The following is a 22,949-nucleotide window of genomic DNA, read 5'->3' on the forward strand; positions in this document are numbered from 1 at the left end:
TTTTTCACTGAATTTCAAAGGTTTTTTAAAAGCTAATTCCTTTCTATATCGAGTTTGTAACCTACGATTTTTTTTTTGCTGTTTTGTGTAGGTATTATTATTATTTTTTTTTTATAATAATATTTTCGAACTTTTTTTTTTTTTTAATCATTTTTTCCTGGGGCGCTCTGGGTGCGCGCACCGGTAAGCTCTCCGGAGAGCGCACCCAGAGCACTACTTCTGCATTCGTGTAAAAAAATATGAATGAAAAGTAAATAATAATGCAAGACATTTAGTACCATACATATGAAAGCAGTATTTTTGATTTACGAAATGAAAATGATTTTGCATTTCCGTGAAACTATCGAAATGTCACTTAGGCGCGCCGCGTAAGCGCCCCCGGAAGCGCCTACGTACGCGCCGCGTATGCACCCCCGGAAGCGCCTACGTTCGCGCCGCGTAAGCGCCCCCGGAAGCGCTTCGGTGCGCGCAGCGTAAGCGCGTCAAGTCATGTGACCTTAAAATAACACTTTTCATTGGTTACTAACAGTTTTTTTTACAAAGAATGAAATTGCCACCCATTTCCTTCACTTCTTCTTTCACTTTTGTGACTGCAAGACCTGCCTTTTTGCTCTCGGTTCTTTGTTGGATATCTTGGATTATCATGGCTGCCAGACCATCCAGCAGTAAAGATGACAACAATGATTTCATCGATGAAGAGCCTCCTCAGCCGAAGGTGAAAGAACATTTCATCTGGAAGTTTTTTTCAATTCCTGATGACCAGAAGAAGGTAAATGCTCCAAAAGTGGAGTGCAGGATCTGTCACACAGGGTGACCCCACTAAAAAAATATTCTTTTGGGAACTCTACAATGATTCGCCATGTGGAGAGGAGGCACCCCCAGAATTTTGCCCGGGAAAGTGTCAGGGCTCTGTGACAAGAGGTTCCCAGTGATGGGGCCTCTACATCAACCGGAGGACCAACAACATCGGTAAGGGGGAGATCGCAAGAGCTGGTTCCAAACATTCAGCCTGCATTTAACAAAGGCGTCCTTAAATGCAGAGACTGTGATCAGCTACTTTGCTATGGGGAGCAAAGTGTTCTGCTCATGGTTCGAGCATTTCCATCGCTGCCGTTCCCACCCCTAATTTTTTTTTGTTTTTTTTGCTCCTGTTGAGCAGTTTCCATTCCCTGTTTTTGTTCTTGTTCTAAAAAAAGAAAAAAGAAGAAAAAAAAAAGTTATTTTCAGAACTACCTCCAATTCTCATCAAAGAGCTATATTCTTAAAAAAATGAAAAAGAGTAAGTGAAGTGGAGTGCATTGATAAAGGGGAGGAAAATGAGTAAGAAAGAACAGAAAGGTATGAGAGGAGAAAGGAAGTGAAGTAGGGGGACTGAAAGAAGATGAGTGTGGGGAAGGAAAGTAAGGAGAAGGAGAGTGAACATGGGGAATGTGGATATTCAAAGAAAATGTAGAAAAGGAACAGGGGTGTGGAAGGGTAAGAAAAGATGCATTGCTGGAGTTGCATCATTTTTGTGACACACTCTAGCAATGCATCACTTTTGCGCTTACAGATACGACTGAAATACTGACGTATCTGTAAGTATTCGACATAATACGTCATATATTTAATATGACGCATGAGTAGAAGACTGAAGGCCTCATTTATGAGGCCATGCGTCACTTTTACGCCACCGGTGCGTCACTTTTTGTGACGCACCAGTGCTGTAAAAAATGCACCTTATAAAGTCATATTTACAAGTGACGCATCTAGGTAGATGCATCACTTTGTAAACCCCTGCGCCACATTTTACCTACATCAGGTGTAATGTATGCAAAAGGGACGTATTGACGCAAGAAAGGGTCGTAGAGGTGACGCAGTGAAATCTAGGAGATATCACTGCGTCACTTTTATAACGCTGTTGCGTCCAAATCTTGCGCCTGTTTCCCAGCAGGCGTAAGACTGATGCAGGCCCTTTCACATGGACCTGGCCCCATGTGAAAGGATGCATTGCTGGAGTTGCATCATTTTTGTGACACACTCCAGCAATGCATCACTTTTGCGCTTACAGATACGTCTGAAATACTGACGTATCTGTAAGTACTTGCGACATAATACGTCATATATTTAATATGGCGCATGAGTAGAAGACTGAAGGCCTCATTTATGAGGCCATGCGTCACTTTTACGCCACTGGTACGTCACTTTTTGTGACGCACCAGTGCTGTTAAAAATGCACCTTATTTAGTCATATTTACAAAGTGACGCATCTAGGTAGATGCGTCACTTTGTAAACCCCTGCGCCACATTATACCTGCGTCAAGAGTAATGTATGCAAAAGGGGTGTATTGACGCAAGAAAGGGTCGTAGAGGAGAAGCAGTGAAATCTATAAGATTTCACTGAGTCTCTTTTAGGACGCAATTGTGTCAAAATCTGGGGCCTGCCTCACAGCAGGCGTAAGACTGATGCAGGCCCTTTCACATGGTACTTTCCCCATGTGAAAGGATGCATTGCTGGAGTGGCATAATTTTTGTGACATTCCAGCAATGCATCACTTTTGCGCTTACAGATACGTCTGAAATACTAACGTATCTGTAAGTACTTGCGACATAATACGTCATATATTTAATATGACGCATGAGTAGAAGACTAAAGGCCTCATTTATGAGGCCATGCGTCACTTTTACGCCAGCGGTACGTCACTTTTTGTGACGCACCAGTGCTGTTAAAAAGGCACCTTATTGAGTCATATTTACAAAGTGACGCATTTAGGTAGATGCGTCACTTTGTAAACCCCTCCCAGCCCGCCACATTATACCTACGTCAGGTGTAATGTATACAAAAGGGGTGTATTGACGCAAGAAAGGGTCGTAGAGGTGACGCAGTGAAATCTAAGAGATATCACTGCGTCACTTTTATGATGCTGTTGCGTCCAAATCTTGCGCCTGTTTCACAGCAGGCGTAAGACTGTTGCAGGCCCTTTCACATGGGCCCGGCCCCATTTGAAAGGATGCATTGCTGGAGTTACATCATTTTTTTGTCACACTCCAGCAATGCATCACTTTCCTCTAAACACTCAACTTTTTTTTTCTCTATATTTTTTACACTCTTTTTCCCCGTGGTGCACTCAGGGTCCGCGTACCGAAGAGCGTACCGGGGAGCGCCGCCGGCGCTCACCCCGCTAAAAAATTTTTTAAAAAAGGTTTAGCCCTTCATGGTCCTTCTAGGCCACCCTCAGAAAACCTAGGGGGTCAGAGGGAGCTTACTCTGCCCCCTTTTAATTATATCCCCCTTTCTTTTTTCACCTCTTGTGTCTCGATTCTACCGAGACACAAGATGGCGGACTCTCCGGACTGTTTAGAATGTTGACAGACACCTGACAGCCAATCAGCTTTCGCTCGGGCACTCCCGTAGCGCGCCGGGTGCGCTCCCCGGTACGCGCATCGGGGAGCGCCGGCAGCGAGCCTATAGATATATATGTGTTTTTGAACTTAATTTTCATAAAAACCACTGGCGAATTTTTCACCAAACATAGCAAAGGCACATCTGCGTACCAGTCCCTACAATTTTGCCAAGTTTGGCGTAATTCCGTTCAGCGGTTCGGGCTGTAGACTTGTCAGACCGTCCTATGGAAATTAACATGGAGAAAACACGTTTTGGGACCCCCCTTTTTTCTCAGCCCCCACTTCACGAATCTCCCCGAAACTTTCAGGGAAGGAGCGGAGTGCAGCAAGACCATTTTAAGGAAAATTACAGGCAGATCCCTCAATCGGCGCCAAAGTTATTCCCAATAGAATGTTCGGAATTTCCTATGGTAGCCAATCCTAACTATAACTACCTACTGGCAACCGCCAGTAGGATAGATAGATAGATAGATAGATAGATAGATAGATAGATAGATAGATAGATAGATAGATAGATATATATATATATATATATAAAATTCACTGAAAAAACCATAGGTTATAGACCATATATAGTTAGGAATTAGCATTTACAAAACCTTATTTTACTCACACAAAACCATTGAAATTCGCATATATAGTTAGTTGCACTAACTATATATTGCGCACCCGCAATCCACTGCTGGTCATGTCACATATTACATCATTCAGGACATGGTCAGTAACATCACTGATGACATCTCAAATGACATCAGTATATATATATTTTTCAAAGTTAATTTTCGTAAAAACCACTCACTGGAGCATATATCTTGAGACATAGCAAAGGCACATCGGGCTACCAGTCCCTACAATTTTGCCAAGTTTTGTGGAAATCCATTCAGCCGTTAGAGCTAAAAGTGAGTCCAACCGCCCTATGGAAAACTCAATGTTAAAAACACGTTTTGGGACCCCCCCTTTTTTCTCGGCCCCCGCTTGACGAAACCCCCCCAAACTTTCAGGGGACGCTCAGAAACCAAACGTGCCATTTTCCTGAAAATTTCAGCCATTTCCGTCCATCAACGCCAAAGTTATTCAACATAGAATTTTCAGAAATCCCTATTCAAAAAAATCCTAACTATATATACCTACTGGCGATCGCCAGTAGGTAATATATATGTATATGTGTGTGTGTGTATATACATATATACACACACATACATATATGTATGTATATATACACACACATATACATACATATATATTCATATATACACACACACATATATATATATATATATATATATCAAAAGCCGCTTGAAGAGATCAGGTGCAGCATGCAGTTTCCAGCAAGCACCGAAAAAGCAGACACGAGCCCAGAGTATATATATATATACACATATATGAGAATGAGTTACTTACCTCTAACTACGGTTCTCTAGTATTGGTATCTTTCATAGATTCACATGCTTGAATCAACCCGGAAGTGGGAGTCCCACGGTATCTTTAAGAAATCAGTAAATGCAATAACTATGGCCCAGAATGGAATGAAAAAACAGTGGAGTGTAGCCTATCCATATTGTTTTGTAAAAAGAACTGAACTTGAACTATAACCAATAAGGCAACAACACAATGAGGAATCTTCCCAAAAGAGACAGAGTCTGTAGGAGGCTGGCTTAGTATATGTGACAAAACGAAGATAAATTTCAGAGTATTTCTTATAAACTCACTCTTGACAAATGGCAAGCCCTAATAACATTAAAACGGATTTCACCATAAAGCCTGTTGATAAAAGCAGAGGAATTGTGGTCCAAAAAACATTACCTTGTGAAGCTAAAGTACAATGACAATTGTCTAACAATAAACATTATATCTTATTGAGATCTAATCCATTAACTGACATCTAAAAGCTGGTGCTTGATGTAACCGCAAAAGCAAAGAATCTTGGCTTCCTAAGTACACACGAGCTTGAATTTTTAAACAATAAGACTCCAAGGTCCCCAGTCCTTTACACTTTGCCGAAAATGCACAAGAGTGTATCGTATCCTCTTGGTAGACCAATTGTATCCAGATGCAGCTCAGTTCTCGAGTCCCTACGTAAATACATTGATGTATTTAGAAGAGATTTTTCAAGAAACACCTGCACCTACGTACAAGATAGTAGTGATATGCTTGTCCAGATTGAGCATACTAACTTTGACCCCAGGGTGGATCTGTTCGTGTGCCTGGATTTTAAATCCTTTTACACCAACATTTCTAAATTACAAGGAATAAAGGTGATAAAAGATGTCTTAGAACCCAGATTGGGTCCAGTGATTGTTCCAACCGAATTCTTAATTGAACTTCTTAAGATTTCATCAACCCAAAATTATTTTGAATTTGTACTGTTTGTAGATGACTTTGAGAAGAAATATATCTACAAAACTGTAAACCCCTTCTTTGATGATGTGCTCCACTGGCGGTACTACATCAATGACATCTTTATCTGGCATCTCTGACTTCATTAAATGGCTGAACTCTTGCTCAGCAGATCTAAGATTCACTTACAATTTTAAAAATGAAATAATTGACTTCCTGGACTTTGTAATCATGTCCCATGATGGCAAATTGGCAACTAAATAGTACACCAAACCCACGGCTCAGAACACTTTACTTCAGTACCAAAGCTACCATCCTAAGGGTCGGTCAGGGATGTGGGAGTTTGTCTGTAGTGAAGTTTCCGCTGCAGGGAAACAGTATCTCTGGAGAGCTACAGGTCGGTCACGTGTCATCATCGTGAGATAGTTCAAGTTGTGAATATCACTGGTGCATTAGCCCTACTTCACTCAACAGTGCACTATTGTAAGTCCCTGTGGGATGCATCTGCTGAGGCAGCATGCCTGGGCAACGGACCACCCCTCCCCCCTGGATACAGCCGCTGCCACGCGAGATCTCAAGACTTCGAACTGGACTTCCTGTTGGAGACTGCAACAAGGTGTGAGTTGGCGAGGGAGGTGGTTATGTTCTTGCTGCATACATCCACTTGTGATCTGCAGCCCACAAGCACAGTCCCAAGGACACGTTTCAGTGACCTAGCGTTCTGTGAGTGCATACTCGGCAGGCCGGAGGACGGAATCCTTGCAGGACCAGCTCGGCATTTCACTCTCCTCTTGACAACAAAATAAGCTTGGAGATAAAATAACCGCTATTTGTCGAATGAGGTGACAAGCTTTTAGACTTACTGAAATTTTAACATGCAAGCTACGTCTTAAGAAATGGAATTCACTGCCTGTCGACATTTGGCTGAATTAATGTTAAGAAAAGTACAAATGTGAGGAAATGGAGGTGATAAATGTGGGTCTCTGAATTAAGACTCATTGGCATAGACTTAGAGGAAGAGCTCGGGTGCACAGGACAGCCCTGGCCACATTCCCTGTCCCAGGGGAGCACAAACACACGGCGCGGGGTGTCGGTTTACTTCTGTCTGTTCACCACTGCCAACACATAGTAAACAATCGTGAAGCACTGGTGGTCCCCAGCCTGCCTCCTCTTCATCACTTTGCGGGTTCCTCGGCATTGCTTGACTGATGGCCACCTGGTTCAGGGGTTCCCACCCTGGGGCTGGGGGGTGCGAGATGGCATTTCAGGGGGTGCGACAAAGAGGGACCAAGTCACAATGTTACAAGTGGGCCGAAACGGACCGCGCCTGTGCAATTTAGTAAGATGAAAATTAAAATAAACAAGCGCAGTGAAAGTGGCCCGTGGGGGAAATCAGTGAAATAAACAAGTCTCGGGGAGAGAGACAGAGGGAAGGGGAAACAAATCGTGCTTCCCCAGCAATTAAAGGCCATAGTCTAACGCTGCCGATAAAGGATCCAATCCTGATGGGCGGGGCCAAATGGGGACAGTGTTGCAACAAGGAGGGATTGAAATGTCTCTGGTGCAATCATTGCACTGCCTTTTGCATAATTCGTGAGGCCAAATGACGCGCACAAATAAAAACTGAAGGCGGAGCTGGGACATGGCCCCGGAATCTGTATTGATTCCAAGAAGCCCTCTGCATGGCGAGAGCAGCGCATGCGCTGGTTTCGCCAGGCTGAGACCTAAAAAGAACCAAACTTAAATATAACCAATCAGCAACCTCTAGAACCTTCCCAAGAGAGGCTGTGACCCTCAGATTTTCCAGCACAAGTGAGAAGAGTAATACTGTAGAATCAGAGCAGCCTCTCCGTGGCGGAGGGTGGGTTGCATGTAAATATATGAAAGATACCAATACTGGATAACTGCAGTTCCAGGTAAATAACTAATTTCCTATCCAGCATTGGAGTATCTTACATAGATTTACATGCTTGAATCATAATTGTAAGCAATTACATACATTTAGTAAGCACCTAAGTGTATAGAGGGTATGGCCAATAATGCTTCCCCATGCATTCACAAAAGGTATACTTTTTGAAAGTGATGGTGTAGAGTAAAAACATATTAAAGGCATTGACATGGGCAATTAATATATATCTACTTTCTTCCAAACATAATCAAATAACTTTCAAATGTATGGAATGCACATCTTTAACATTTTCTATTGATATTGACAATAGAATAGAAGTCCTCTACTCAAAGAGGCTCACCTTAATGAAATAAGTTTCGTAGAACTGCCTGTCCCGCGGCTGCGTCTGGCCGCTGTGTCGACTCCAGACAGTAATGCTGCGTGAATGTATGCGTTGTTTTCCACGTTGCAGCTCTGCACATCTTTCCAGTGGCACACCCGCGAACATGGCAGCTGAAGTAGAGACTGCCCGTGTGGAGTGTGCTTTCACTGTTCTCGACAATGGTTTGCCATCCTTATTGTAGCAAAATTGAATTGTGGTTGCTATCCATCTTGCAATAGAAGTTTTAGAAACCGCAGTGCCTTGGTGGCCTTGCCCGTAGGGCACGAATAGTTGATCCATTTTGTATATAGGCTTAGTCCTTTGCAGGGAGAATTTAAAACATCTTTTGATGTCTAAAGTTTGAGAAGCTCACTCCACAGGCGTAGAAGGATCTGGGAAGAAAGTTCTTAAAATGACCGGTTGGTTCAGGTGGAACTGAGAGGGAACCTTAGGAATAAATCTTGGATTTGTAAAGCAGTATCGCTAACATATAAAAACTTGATTATCAATGCCCCAGACCCACTCATGAAGTTTCGCACGCACTGGGAAGGGGATATATCAGAGCTGGATGACAACGAGTAGCATAAAAGCACTGGAGGAGGTTGCTATCTCGGCTCGCTTGAGACTGGTCCAACTTAAGATTCTTCATAGAATATATCACTGGACTGGTTTGGGCTAACATGGGTAGAGTAGATGATGTGGAGTGTAGGAGACGGTGTGGTCAGGAAGGTTCATTCCTCCACATACTGTGGGAATGTAAACATATTTAGAAATACTGGGCTGACATCCATCAGTGTTTCAAGGATGTCTTTGGAATTAGCATGGATATTAAAGCTAAAAGAAGGTTACTAAATATATGGGAACCCTCAGATTTAAACAGTAAGGATAAACTGTGGCCGACACTGGGCCTGATAGTGGCTAAACTTAATGCGACCAGGTTATGGGGTTCCTGTACAGCTCCCACATTGGCAGAGTGGAAAACCGATATGGACTGGTGCATGGTAAGAGAGAAAACTGTTTATGTTGCAAGAGACTGTCCCAAGAAATGGTCACTGGTGTGGGGGCAAACAGAACGAATACCGTGGTAATATATGTGCTCCACTTATCGCCCCCTTTCCCTCAGAACCAAGATCACCACAAGAAAAGTAACTATCTGCAAGATTTGAACCATGTTACCTTTCTCTGTAAATTGAAGTTTGCCATTTTGACTATTATCGTAAGATATTACAATGTAAATATTGCAGTTATTGTTGTTAATAAAAAGATTAAAAAACAATCTTGAATTTGTCCTGAGAATAACCATTTTGTCCAGTTTTATGGTGAAGGCTTGTATTCTGCTAACCCTTCTGGTTGATGTGAGGGCTAACAAGAGAGCCACTTTCCATGTTAGATATTTGATGTCGGCCCTATGGATGGGGTCAAAGGGTTGTTTCATCAATTGTGATAGGTCTACATTCAAGTGTCACTTCGGTGGAGGAGCTCTGACCGGCGGGAAAGTAAGGAACAATCCTTTCATGAATTGCTGAAGAAATTCTTGTAGAGAATAGAGATGGGTGTTTCAGAGAGTGTCTATGTCTGGAGACAGCTGCGAGGTGAACCTTAACGGAGGAATATGCCAACCCTGATTTTGCCAAGGATATTAAGTATGGTAATATTTGTTTTGGAGTAGAGAGGTAAGGGTGCACCTTATTTTGCCGACACCACAGACAAAATAGTTTCCATTTCCGTCTGTACGTCTTGCTGGTGCTATCAGCACGTGCTCTGGTGATAATATCTTTGCACTCTTCCTCAATGGTTAAATCCTCAAATTCAAAGAATTCAGGAGCAACACATGTAAATGAAGAGACGCTGGCTCCGGATGACATATCTGACCCTCGTTCCTGCTCAGTAGAGTTGGTGTTGGTAACAGAAGGAGGGGCTGGGCTTCCGAGAAGAGGAGTAGTTACGTGTACCAGTGCTTTCTGAGCCATCTGGTGGCTATTAGAAGAAGGCGGCAGTGTTCCATCTTCAGTTTCGTGAGAGCCCTGGGTATCAGTGGAATGGAGGGGAAAGCATAAGCATACATCCATGACCAGCGCAATGTCAAAGCATCTCCTTGAGAATTTGGAACAGGGAATCTGCTTGCAAAGAATTAGCATTTGGAATTGAATTGAGTCGCAAACCAAGGCTGGTTTTCCCCACAGTGAAAAGATCCTGTCCAACTGTTTTGTTCAAGCTCCCACTCGTGGCAGTTGTCTTTTGTTCTGCTCAGAGTGACGGCCAGAGTATTCCGAAGTCCTGGCACATGTTCCGCTGTCAAGGATATCCGGTGAAATGTTAGCCAGCTCCATAGTTGCTGGCGATTTGGTTCCTCCTTGCCTGTTGATATAAAACATGCTTGTAGTGTTGTCCGTACAGACCAATACTGATGAACCTCTTATTCGAGGGAGGAAGGCCTGCAGGGAGAGAAAATGGCTTTCAACTCCAGCCTGTTTATGTGCATCTGATGCTGGGACAAGGACAGTCTTCCCTGAATTTGAAGGTTTTGACGAAGACCTCCCTACCATTCCATGGAAGCATCAGTGGTGACTATAAATTACGGGATAACTGGCAGAAAATAGAGACCCTGACACAAATGTGACTTCAGTGTCCACCATCTGAATGCCTACTTCAAGCGTGGGGGTGATAGTTATCACGTCGTCAAAGGATCCCGTAGTTTGGATCCATTGACAATAGAGTTCTTCTTGCAGAGGTCTTATATGCAGATGAGCTAGCAGCACTAGGTTGATTGCTGAGGAGAGCATGCCCAGTAGATATTTGTATGTTCTCACAGAAGTGTACAACCTTTTGGAAAGCCTGAGAGACAAAGCTTGCAATCGGACTAGTCTTTCCTGTGAGAGGGAAGCTTTGTTCTGAATGGTGGCCAAGTCGGCCCCTAAAAACGTCATTGTTTTACTTGGATTGATCGATGACTTGCTTTGGTTTATTGAAAGGCCCAAGTTGTGAAACAGGTTCACACAATCCTCTGTAGCAGCCTTCGCTAAACGAGCCAGGTGAGCTGTCAGGAGGCAATCATCCAAGTACGGAAATACTTGATGACCTCTGTTCCGCAAGGCGGCTGCCACTGGGGCCAGAAACTTCGTAAAAATCTGTGGAGCCGATCTGAGGCTGAAAGGAAGGACGCGAAACGGATAGTGGGTACCAGCCACTGTGAATCGGAGAAAGTTTCTGTGTTTTGGGTGAAAAGGAGCATGAAAATAGGCATCCTCTAGGTCTTGAAATCTCTGCTGTTGAGGCGCCGAAGGATGTCAGAGAGCGTGACCATTCTGAAGGTTTGATTTTTGAGGAATTTGTTTAGTCTTCCGAGGTCTAAGGTAGGTCTCCCCTCACCTGTTTTTTTGCGAATAAGGAAGAAACGGGAGTAGAAACATTTCCTTCTCTGAAGTATAGGAACCCTTTTTATGCTCCTTTTTCTAGCATAATCTTCACTTCCAGTTTGAGTAAGTGAAGCTGAGGGGTGTGCGATCCCCTGGGTGGAGTGTTTGGTGGGCGCTTGGTAAATTCTAGTGTGTGGCCATAAGATATGAGGTCCAATACCCACTTGTCTGTTGTAATATCGCGCCACTGACTGATATGGTTGGAAATGTTTGCACCTGTTGAGGGGGCGGCAAACGTAGCTTGTACCCGGTTGAGATCACAGTTTGCGACCTGAGTCGCGTGCTTGCGATGCTGGTTTTTCTACGAGCCTTGTCTGGAGAAACCAGCTGTTCGCCGTTGATAGGACTGTTGTTGATATCCCTGCCAATCTTGTGGCTGGAAGGACGGGTAATTCTGATTTCTCTGGAAGCTTCCTCTATAGCTTGAAAAGCCACAACCTTGAGCTCCCCGAAATGGCACCTCATGGTATTGTAGAGTACAAATGCTTTAGAGGGGTTTCTGTTTTTATCGCCAGGAGAGCTTTGTCTATGTGTTTTCCGAATAGACTATCTCCATCCTAAGCCATGTCCAGTATTTTTCACTGTACTCCAGGGCGAAAGAACGTTGCTCTAACCCATCCTTGGTGTCTCAAAACAGCCGCACCAGCAAGTTGTCGAAAGCTTGTAGTAGCTAAATGAATAGCACAGTCTATAATTTCACCTGCTGTGCGTTCTCCTTCCGCCAGAACCTTATTAAATACTTCCTTGTTTTCTTCTGGAATAAAATCACTCATGGCTCCAAAATAGGACCACATTTGGTGATCGTAGCGGCACAGAAAGGCTAGCGCCTTAGATGCTCTGATAGTGATTGCGGACATTGAGGAGAATCTTTTCCCAATAGAGTCCAAGCGACAAACCTCCTTATCTGGTGTAGTAGATATGGGAGTGGACAGGTTTTTTGATCTCCTTTGGGCCACTTGGGAAATCACAGAGTCTGTTATGGGATGACCTGTAAGACATGCAGGGGAATCCTCAGGTGCTCTATATTTTTTGTCAAGTCTCCGCAGCCCCGGCACTACAGAAGCTGGTGTCTTCATCAATTTCCTCCTGCGAGATATATTCAATAATGGGTATTGATCTTATTGATTTTCTTGATTGTTCTTTAAAATCTTAAAGAAAGCAATCCGATTGTTTGACAATAGTGGGCAGATTTAATCTGGCCGTAGCCCTGTCCATCAGGTTATGAAACCCTCCAATATCCTCTGGAGGAGAGTCCGAAGGATGACGAGAAGGAGGGGACGGCGTGGTACCTCATAATCATCCTATTCATCCGCTGGAGGAAGCAGATCATTAATTACTCCCTCATCAGGCTCTTCCTCTGAAGTGGCTGGGTCCTCTGTAGGTGGCATAGGGATTAAAGGATGTGGCGTAACCCTAGGTGTAGTGGGAGGGGGTAGTGGTGGTGACATTGATGCCAAAGGTGGAGGTGGTGGCACCGTAACTTGCTCCTCTTGGGGCGGAAATCTGTGTTTGTAGTCCGTTAGTATGGCCTGTAGGTCTTGAATTAGGGATGAAGGCAGTTGAGCAGGTTCCTGCCTCGGCTGCTCATAGTACCCAAAATGATGGTATTGTGTTGTAGGAACTAGGTAATGCTAGTAATATTGTTCCTCATCAAAATAGACCTCATCCTCTGACACTTGACTTTTAATTCCGAGGGACTATGAGCTGTCCCAAATGGGCCATTGTCAATTTCCTCCACTTTTAAAAGATAATTAGGAACTAAAGGTGAAATCTTTTGTGTCTGGAAATCAGGCTGCAGTGACTGTCTGGGCTTTGTAAACGAAGTGAGTCGACAGTAGAATCGAAACTGTAGTCACTGGCAAAATTATCGATGATGCAGTCGTCGAGCCAGTCAAAGGTGGAATCGTCACCGACGGTGGATGTATCATCGACGGTGGGTGTCTCGCCGACGATGGAGTCAACGTCATCAGTGAAGCCTTCATCAACAATGGAACTCTCGACGACTGTGAAGTCTTAGTCAACGGAGTTTTCATCGACGGTATCGTCAATGACGGTATCGGCTTCTTATACTCGACGTCGAAGTTGCCATCCATCCATTTACATCCTGCATTCATGCTCTGCATTTATTCATCTTGCCGACTTGTTTCAGGGCCACCATGCCCCTTCATCATGAGCTGCACAAACTACACTGGAAAAGCGCACTAATTGGCATATCCAGTTTATTTATCAAACCCCTCAGTGGGCGTTCAAATCCCACAATGTCTCAGGAGGCTGGTGAATAGTGAAGTCCTTAGTGCGCTGCAGCTTGTTTTCTTTTAGTAAGTTCCAGTGTTTGTTTGTAAATTATGCTGTCTTATTAACCCCTTAAGTGCGCGGAACGTTCAGCGGTCGTCACGTGCACTACCTCGCTAGTGCTGCGCACGTCCGCTGAACGTTCCAATTTCATTAGCTCAATGGAACGTTCCGCACTAGCGCGGAATATTTTCAGCGCTGGCAACGGGTTAAATACCTTAAGTAGTCGAAAGCTGATCGTTGATTGTATCTGATCAGCGGGCGGGACTTGCTGCGCCTGAATGAATCAGGGCGGCGGAAGGCAATTGGGGCTCTTCTACTGCGAGCAGCCCCCCAGTAGAAGAGCCCCAATTGCCTTCCGCTGCCCTGATTCATTCAGGCGCAGCAAGTCCCGCCCGCTGATCAGATACAATCAACGATCAGCTTTCGACTCTTGAGCGACCGCATGGACCTTAGCTACCCACGCTCCCCTGCCTGGGTATTACTCACTGATTCCATCGACAACCCTGTCCTGATGACGATCCCGACTAAAGGGGATCGAAACGCCGTCGACTTTACAGCATAAATCATATGACGCATATCACGTTCTGTGCTCCTGTTCAAATTTTAACAATCTTGTTTTAAGTGATTACAACTTTTTTTGTGGAGCCATTATTTGATGTAAATACTTGAGTTTATGCGTCGATTACGCTGTTCACTTTAGCACTTGCACCCTCACTATCACCAATTGTATATAGCACCTTGCACCAAGTGCCACTGGGTTGTCACATGATCTGCTCTGTACAGTGCTGTTTAACTGTATTGTCATGTGAAAGACCTTTCCCTTTGTTCCTTGGTGAATAATACTGCCTCTTTCTAAAAACTCCAGTGACTCCTTGTTTCTTCCTTTTGTGTAATGCAAATTGCATACATTATTTAAATTGTCTTTACATGATACATGTTGGGAATTGTTTCTGCTTGTTGGAATGCTACAGGGCATTTTTGTTGAATGAGATTACCTACACGGCGGCCTGGCCGTGCTGAGGGGCACCACCACCTATGGGAAGCAGAACAAAACTGCCTGCAGAAGAGGATGAAGTGCGCATGGTGGCCCTGAAACGCGTCAGCAGGATGAATAAATGAAGGCAGGATGTAAATGGATGCTGGATAGCGGAACGTTGTTGTGTGCTCTTGGAATGCTACAGGGCATTTCAATACCTCAATGAAATAGATGGCCAAGAACTGCTTGTCCCACTGCAGCATCATTTCGCCATGCTGTATCTAGACAATCGTGTCTTGTAAAATGTGTGCACATTTTCCACGTTGCTACTCGGCAAATGTCTGGCAGTGACCCTCCTGCAAATAGGGCCATAGAAGTTGCCATTTTCCTGGTGGAATGTGCATGTACTCTGGATTGGAGATGTTTACCGGCTTTGTCATGGCACAGAGAGATAGCCGAAGAAATCCACCAAGAAATACTGGATCTTGAAAGTGCCAACCCTTTTCTTGGACCAGAAAATGCTACAAAAAGCTGGTTTGTTTTTCTGAATGACTTTGTCCTGTCAATGTAGAACTTTAGACACCTTTTGACGTCTAGAGAATGTAGAGATTGCTCCGCGTGTGACGAAGGTTCCTTAAAAAAAGTGGGTAACACCATAGGTTCGTTGAAGTGAAATATGGATGGAACCTTAAGGATGAATTTAGGATTTGTCCTCAAGACTATCTTGTCAGGACGAAATTGGAGAAAAGGTTCAGAAATCGAGAAAGCCTGAATTTCACTTACTCTCCTTGCTGAAGTGAGAGCTAAAAGCAAGACCGTTTTCCATGAGAGAAATTGCAAATCCGTTTTATGAATCGGTTCAAAAGGAGACTTCATGAGCTGTGCTAGAACCGTGTTAAGCTGCCATGAGACTGTTGGGCGGTGAACTTGAGGAAATGACCTGAAAATTCCCTTGAGAAATTTCTTTATTACTCTCTGAGACCAGAGAGATGGACGGTTAGGATATCTTCTATATCTTGAGATAGCTGCCAAATGCACCTTTATAGAAGCATAGGAAAGTTTCGCTCAAGCCAGATGCAAAAGATAAGGCAGGATTTGTTCTGAAGAGATATTAAAAGGATGAAGATTTAGAGAAGTAAACCATTGACAAAACCTCCTTCATTTTGCCGTATAGGTCTGGTTTGTAGAGATTGCCCGTGATTTGGAAAGAATCTCTCGGCATTCCTGAGAAATATTCAAAGATTGAAACTCATGTTCATGAGGTTCCATGCTGATAAATTGAGCGATTTCAAATTTGGATGAAGAATTTGGCCTTTGTTCATGGAAATCAGATTCTGAGAGAGAGGGAGCTAAATCCTGGGTGCCACTGACAGCTTGAGGAGATCGGAGAACCATGTTGGTCTCGGCCATGCTGGAGCTATGAGAATCAAGTGGCACGGCTCCAATTTCATTTTCCGGATCACTTTTGAAATTAGAGGGAATGGAGGAAAGGCATATGCAAACATTCCCGTCCAGCACATTTGGAGAGCATTGCCCCACAATCCATTCTGATGGAATCTGCTTGCGAAGTGCTTGCATTTTGAGTTGCGTACTGTCGCGAAAAGGTCCAGTGATGGGGTTCCCCATAGGCAAAAGACTTGGAGAAGTTGATCAAGATGTAATTCCCATTCGTGAGAGACATTTGGAGAACTGCTGAGAGCATCTGCCCTCGAGTTGTTCACTCCCGAACGTGCTGTACTTGCAGCGAAATGTTGTGGAGAAGTAAAGTATATATATATATATATATATATATATATATATATATATATATATATACATACATATATATATATATATATATATATATATATATATATATATATATATATATATATATACACACACATACAGCACGCTTGCCTCCATTCTCCTATCGCGCGAAGAAGGCAAGTGCAGACAGAAATTGATTAAAGTGGTTTTATTGTGCTACCACCCTGTCGGCATGACGCGTTTCGGCCAGAGACACCCGGCCTTGTTCACTCAAATATATATATACACACATATACACACACACATACATACATACACACATACAATATTTTTTACAACTATATTATTGAAAATATTAACAATGATGTTCTTAATACCAATATTTCTTACCTGAAAACAAATATGTTGCCAATATTTCAGCACCACAATATTTTTGTATCACAATATTTTTTTCTGATATATCTGTCTTGCAATGTTTCAAACATTATATTTTTTCAAAATACCAATAAGACTATAACCCTCCATGAACTATACTCCCTAGCTCTAAAGAAGACCAATACCAATTTAACACGAAACATATACAATTTATGCAGCATTATTGGTTGCTAAAGTAAATGTCATGGCTTAGATCTTACAGAAAAAAGAATGAATAAAAGGACATGGCGTGCAATGTACAAATTAATTTACCTTCAGAAGCACTTCCACTATATTTGCGTGACCTTCTGCAGCTGCCATGTGTAATGGAGTTCGATCAACTTTTGTGCGAGCATCCCTACTCACACCCGCTCTTAAAAGTACTTCTGTTGTTGAGTAATGGCCATACTGTGCAGCTAGATGAAGTGGAGAGGTCCCGAGCTGTCATCAGAGTCAAGACAACAAAGGTAAATTTAAAGGAGCATTACTTGTTCATTTAATAACACACTGCAATCATAGCCTTGTGTAGATGTTGTAGTCAGAAATATTAATTTATCTGCAACCTAATCACAGTACTAAAAAGAACATACAAATATAATATTGAATACAGAGAAAATGGTGACTCAATTGTAACTCTAGTTATTGTTCATGGGAATCATCACTGAAGTCAAAAACTCAATAGTTCTACTTCGGGTTGTAAGACATACAAACACAAGACCCCACCATAAACAGTAAGAGAATGACGGATGCAAACAGAGCTGTAGGTTGGAGTGAATTATGGACTATTTAATCATCCTGGTTTCATTGTTTAGATATACAACTTCCTTGTTTGTTATGTATAGATATAATAATGACTGAGAAACATTTTTAGCACGCAGTATTTTACCGCGATTATGCATTTACATCGCAAACCAATACCACGATATTAAGGTAAATTGGGGAGGGTGGTCGGTCTCCCCCCCCAAATACATTGTTTTTAAATATAAAAACAATACATGATATTGGCATGCGATGTAAATGCATAATCGCGGTTAAAACATGTGTGCTAAAAAATGCGAGGCAAATGCATGCAAAGTATTTACCAGGGTTGTACCGTCATACAACCGAATGATCACAAGAACAATAATAATTCTCAGACTCTGAATCTGTTGCTGCTGGCCACTACCTCAACCTGATGCTTAAAGAAAATTAAGGCTATGTTTGAAGTTCCTTCTAATGAATGTAGGCACTTGTGGTTGGTCAAGTATGACCTGGTTCAAAGGCAGCTACTGTCCTTGGAGAGGTATTATCTGCTTTTCAAGAATGATTGGGGCTGCAGGGAGGCTATTTCAGGGTTTAACCTCAACTTACAATGAAACAATCAGGTTAAAGATCACCCAAATCGGTGGTGAAGTAGAATTCTATGTTCACAAATGGGAAGTATGCAACAGAGGTAAGTTTTTTCCTCAGAACTATGAGGTGATTAACAATAAGCTTGTGAGTACAGAAGTGCTCTTTTACCTAAATGGGCATATAATAGGAATGCTCAAGACAAGCTTGCAAGAAATTTGCTGGCTGGTAGAAGATAGGGAACAGCTGCATTGAAACTGTACTGGATAAGGCTCATTTTGCATCGTTATATGATCTTGGAGATCCTGATGCTGCTAACTATCGTAATCTACCTAGACTCATCGGTGTTCCCCTACATAGCCTAACTAAGTAAGATTTATTTTTTAGACAATCTGCAGTTCCCTAGTGTTGCTAGCGACTTGACACCTCTTGGTAACCATTCCTATCTTCCAAAAAGATAAGCTGCGATAGGCCCATATCGCTCCTAGATTCATCAGGTACGCTCCTAGAATGAATACTGCTGGAAAGACTGCACAAATGTCTAATATCATTGATATTATGAGGTAGTCGAATTTCATAAGTCAAGTAGGGTTTCCAAGAGGGGTTGGACAACCAGGAACAATGTCTGATAGCTTATCGGATAACTGCAAAGTTTGCTTTTTAGGTCTTGCCTATGCAGCACTAGCTCTGTCTTTGCGAACCTTGCAGTATTCAGGAAAGGGGCTTTAAAAGCTCTACCTATTTTCAAGTACTGCCCCCATTACAGAGCTTGTGAGCACTATTTCTTTCTTTGAGATGGAGCACTGGAGACCAGTGCATGGTTTACAGAGTGCTGCTGTAAACAGGGCTGAAAATCTTGCTCTTATCTCGCCAAATTTGCTGTGCATTCAAAGACCGAGGTCTGTATTGGCCGCAGCTTCCTACTCAACCCTCTTGCTTTTGAAACACACGTCCTCTGCCTTCTCAGAGTAACCACAAACTGCTCTGTAGAACTGTCTGAGCAGAGTTGCCATATGTTCTTGAAATAACTCATTTACCTCCAGGTATCTTTTTTTACAGAAGGAGCTTCAAATGATAACACATTTGGTAAACGTAAACCTAAAGTGAAAAGGTGTGTTTTATAGATATCTCCGAGCAGCATCAACACCCAAAGGAACGGTCTGCAAGAAATCAATCACAGAGTTTTCAGATCGTTAGAGAGGGCTCAGCATTCCATCTTCACCCGACATCCTCTCTGTTCTCTCAACATCCTATGCCCCTTGCCTGCCACCCACTCCTCCCATGACAACGCTCCCTGAAAAACTTTTCTGAATGAAAACGAATATGAATGTTTTTTTTCCTATTTCAGGCTCCAGGCAGCTCAGAAGTCACATTGTTAAGAAGAAGAAGAAAAAACAGCAAGAAAAAGAGAAAGGGTATTTTTAGGATTGTTAGGATTGATTACTGTTGCTTTTTTCCCTGGTCCTTTTAATGCTTCCCTATCCTTAAATTCCAAAGACTTTTCAAGGTAAAAGTGTGGTATTCAAGGCTTAACTGAGTGTGTGATAGCGAAGAAGTCTCCACATAGAAGAATTCTCTTTGGCAGTGTCAGCATTCTAATTAGTGCGCACGTTTGAAAGAGACATTTTTGACAACCGGCAATGGATTTCCTGTATTCAAATACGAGAATGCTCTTTAGCAAGGGAAACACGCATTCCTTCAAGTTTACTTTGTTCAGTTAAACAAGGAAGATGTATTTTGGTGCAAGATATTGATTTTTGACTATGGAATATTAGGTGTTTAATTTAGATGCATCTGTGGAGAAGTGTGGCTCAGGGGTTAGAGGCGGCAGACCCGGAAGCTGAGATCGGCCCTGGACCAGGGTTCAATCCCCCGCCTCGGCGGGTCTTGGGCTCAAAAATTCCACGGACTCGATAATTCTCGCTCCGGTGCCTTCTCGACTCACGGGTTCACACTCTGCGACTCTGGGCAATAGCTTGCTTAATCTCTACAACGGCCCCTCGCGGCGGGATGCCTGGCTTTCACCTTGTGGATACCCTGCCGGGGGCCTCTCACAGGGGAATACCAGGACGGGTTCCCTAAGCAAGCGCCGGGAAACCCTTTGTGGGTAGCTGTGCGCTATATAAGCTCAAATACATTTACATATATACAGGTAACTGATTTATACCAAACGGGGGATGCTCTTACTTCATTACAGTAAATACAGTTACCTTTTATCAGAACGTGCCTGTTTAGTGACAAGGTTCAATGGTATAGTTGTAGAAATGCAACGTCATCAGCATGACCAAACTCAGCGACCGTTGTGTCTCCTCGTTGCTCTTTGAATGTTTCTACTGTGTTGATTTGCAGAACTAATTTCAGCTTCTGAATGTTACTGAAATATCACTGAAGTACGAGTTACTTAACTTCGGTAACGATGTATCTGGTAGAGACGATTCTAGCTGCAGATTCCTACACATATAGACGTGAGACTGGATCTGGAAACTTATTTGCCACACATCCCTGCGCGCCGAGGCGACATCACACGACTCCGCCCAGGCGTCATCCGCGTACGTGACGTCAGCGAGGTCACATAAGACCTGCAGCGGCGCGCCCACGTCAGTTTTCTTCGGAGAACTTTTCCACACCACAACGCGGAACCACCAGATAAAAAACTGGAAGCGAAGAGCAGAAAAATTGGAAAGAACGGTGACTAACACCACCACCCAGAGGAGTGTCAACACCGCAGAACCCAAAGGCAGGGAAAGAAGAAAAAGAACAAGCAGAACCCTGCCAGCACATAGACAGCCTCCCATCCTTGTGCCCCGGAGGCAAAGTACATGCGTAAAAGTCATGGCACGCATAGTAAACCTACCACCCCCATCCAGAGCAAGGAATGGGACCAGTCCCAAGACAGACGGGGACAGCAAACCTCCAAGCCACCCCAACATAGAGGGTAACCACCCACAAGGGAGAAGGGCAAGACATGGCCAGAAGAACCTTAATCAGAGGATAGCAATGGAAGGAAGGGAGGGAAGGGGAGGGAGGACAAGGATAGAAAGCAATTCACCCCCAAACCTGGAGTAGCCAGAGCAACAGGGCACCGGAGCACCCAAACCCCATCCTCCAAAGAACCAAAGGAGGAATGAACTGCCCCTGATGGAGCCACACACAGGAGACACAGCCCCCCACCGGGAGGAGAGTAACAAAGACCAAGCAAAGGGTCCTCGCAGAATAGGGGAGGAATGGCAGGCCGTGAAGGAATCTGCGGCTAGAATCGCCTCTACCAGATACAGCGTTACCGAAGGTAAGTAACTCGTACATCCACAGATTCCTTCAGGTAGAATAGATACCCTAGCAATACCCCCTGGGAATGAGGGTCTACGAAAGGACCCCACCAACCAACACAGAACAGAGGACCCCACAGGGAACCAGATCTGTGGCCCAGGTAGAACCCCGCCCCTGCCAAGCAATGGGAACCCCCACAAGCAGACCCTCACCATCCCCAGGGGGATGTAGGAGGGGAAAGAAGGCTGAAGAGGCCCGTACACTCACAGCAGAGGAACCAAGGCAAGGTCAGAAAGGCCGAAGCACCCAACTCCCCCACAGGGCAACACAGCGTCTGCCCAATGCCAAGACAGGAAGAGCGGAAGAAGATCAATCAATCAGTTAATTTGTAAAGCGCGCTACTCACCCGTTAGGGTCTCAAGGCGCTGGGGGGGGGGAGTGGGCGCTACAGCTAGTGGTCGAAGAGCAAGGTCTTGAGTAGTCTCCTGAAGGCCGGGAGGTCTGTGGTCTGTCGTAGGTATAGGGGGAGAGCGTTCCAGGTGACAGCGGCGAGGTGGGAGAAGGATCTGCCCCCGGAGGTGGCTCTGTGGATGCGCGGGGCGGCGGCCAGGGATAGGTCGGCGGAGCGGAGCCTCCTGTTGGGTACGTAAAGGGAGAGTCTGCTTTTGAGGTAGGCTGGGCCGGTCTTGTGGAGTGCTTTGTGTCCGTGGATCATGAGTTTGAAAGGGATTCTTTTGTCGACGGGGAGCCAGTGCAGGTCTCTCAGGTGCGGGGTGATGTGGTCTCTGCGTGGGACGTCTAGGACCAGGCGTGCGGAGGCGTTCTGGATTCTTTGGAGTCTGCTGATGAGTTTGGACGGGGCTCCGGCGTAGAGGGCGTTTCCGTAGTCGAGTCGGCTGCTGATGAGGGCTTGGGTGACTGTTTTCCGCGTGTTAGTTGGGATCCATCTGTAGATCTTACGGCGCATACAAAGGGTGTGGAAGCATGACGAGGAGACTGCGTTGACTTGGTTGGTCATGCTGAGCTGGGAGTCGAGGATGACCCCCAGGTTGCGTGCGTGGTTGGTTGGTGCCGGGGGTTTCCCAGGGGTTGAGGCCACCAGGAGTCGTCCCACGCCGAGGGGTTGGGCCCGAGGATGAGGATCTCCGTCTTATCCGTGTTCAGCTTGAGCCGGCTTGCCTCCATACAGTCGGCGACGGCCTTCATACCCAGGTGCAGGTTGGATTTGGAGGTGAGGGGGTCCTTGGTGAGGGAGAGGATCAGCTTGGTGTCGTCGGCGTAGGAGATTATGTTAGGGTCGTGTAGTCTGGCGATGCGCGCGAGAGGAGCCATGTAGACGTTGAACAGCGTCGGGCTGAGGGAGGATCCCTGCGGGATGCCGCAGATGGTTTTGGTGGTTCCGGATTGGAACGGGGGGAGGCGGACTCTCTGGGTTCTGTCGGTGAGGAAGGAGGTGGTCCAGGGCCTTTTTTAGGATCCCTGCGTCGTAGAGGAGTGTGCCAAGTATGTGGT

The 22,949-nt window shown here is 44.5% G+C and overlaps 1 protein-coding gene across 2 annotated transcripts in view; it reads right to left on the minus strand.

Annotated features, from left to right (window-relative positions):
- GABPB1 (GA binding protein transcription factor subunit beta 1) overlaps positions 1-22,949 on the minus strand; it is a 486,223-nt gene that overhangs the window by 369,698 nt on the left and 93,576 nt on the right. For both annotated transcript variants that reach the window (XM_086958248.1, XM_086958247.1), the window contains exon 4: positions 17,115-17,282. In XM_086958248.1, coding sequence (XP_086814374.1) covers positions 17,115-17,282 — 168 coding nt within the window. The remainder of the gene's footprint in view (positions 1-17,114; positions 17,283-22,949) is intronic.

This window comes from Lissotriton vulgaris, chromosome 2_1 (genome assembly GCF_964263255.1).
Source record: "Lissotriton vulgaris chromosome 2_1, aLisVul1.2, whole genome shotgun sequence".
In the NCBI taxonomy this organism is placed as follows: domain Eukaryota; kingdom Metazoa; phylum Chordata; class Amphibia; order Caudata; family Salamandridae; genus Lissotriton; species Lissotriton vulgaris.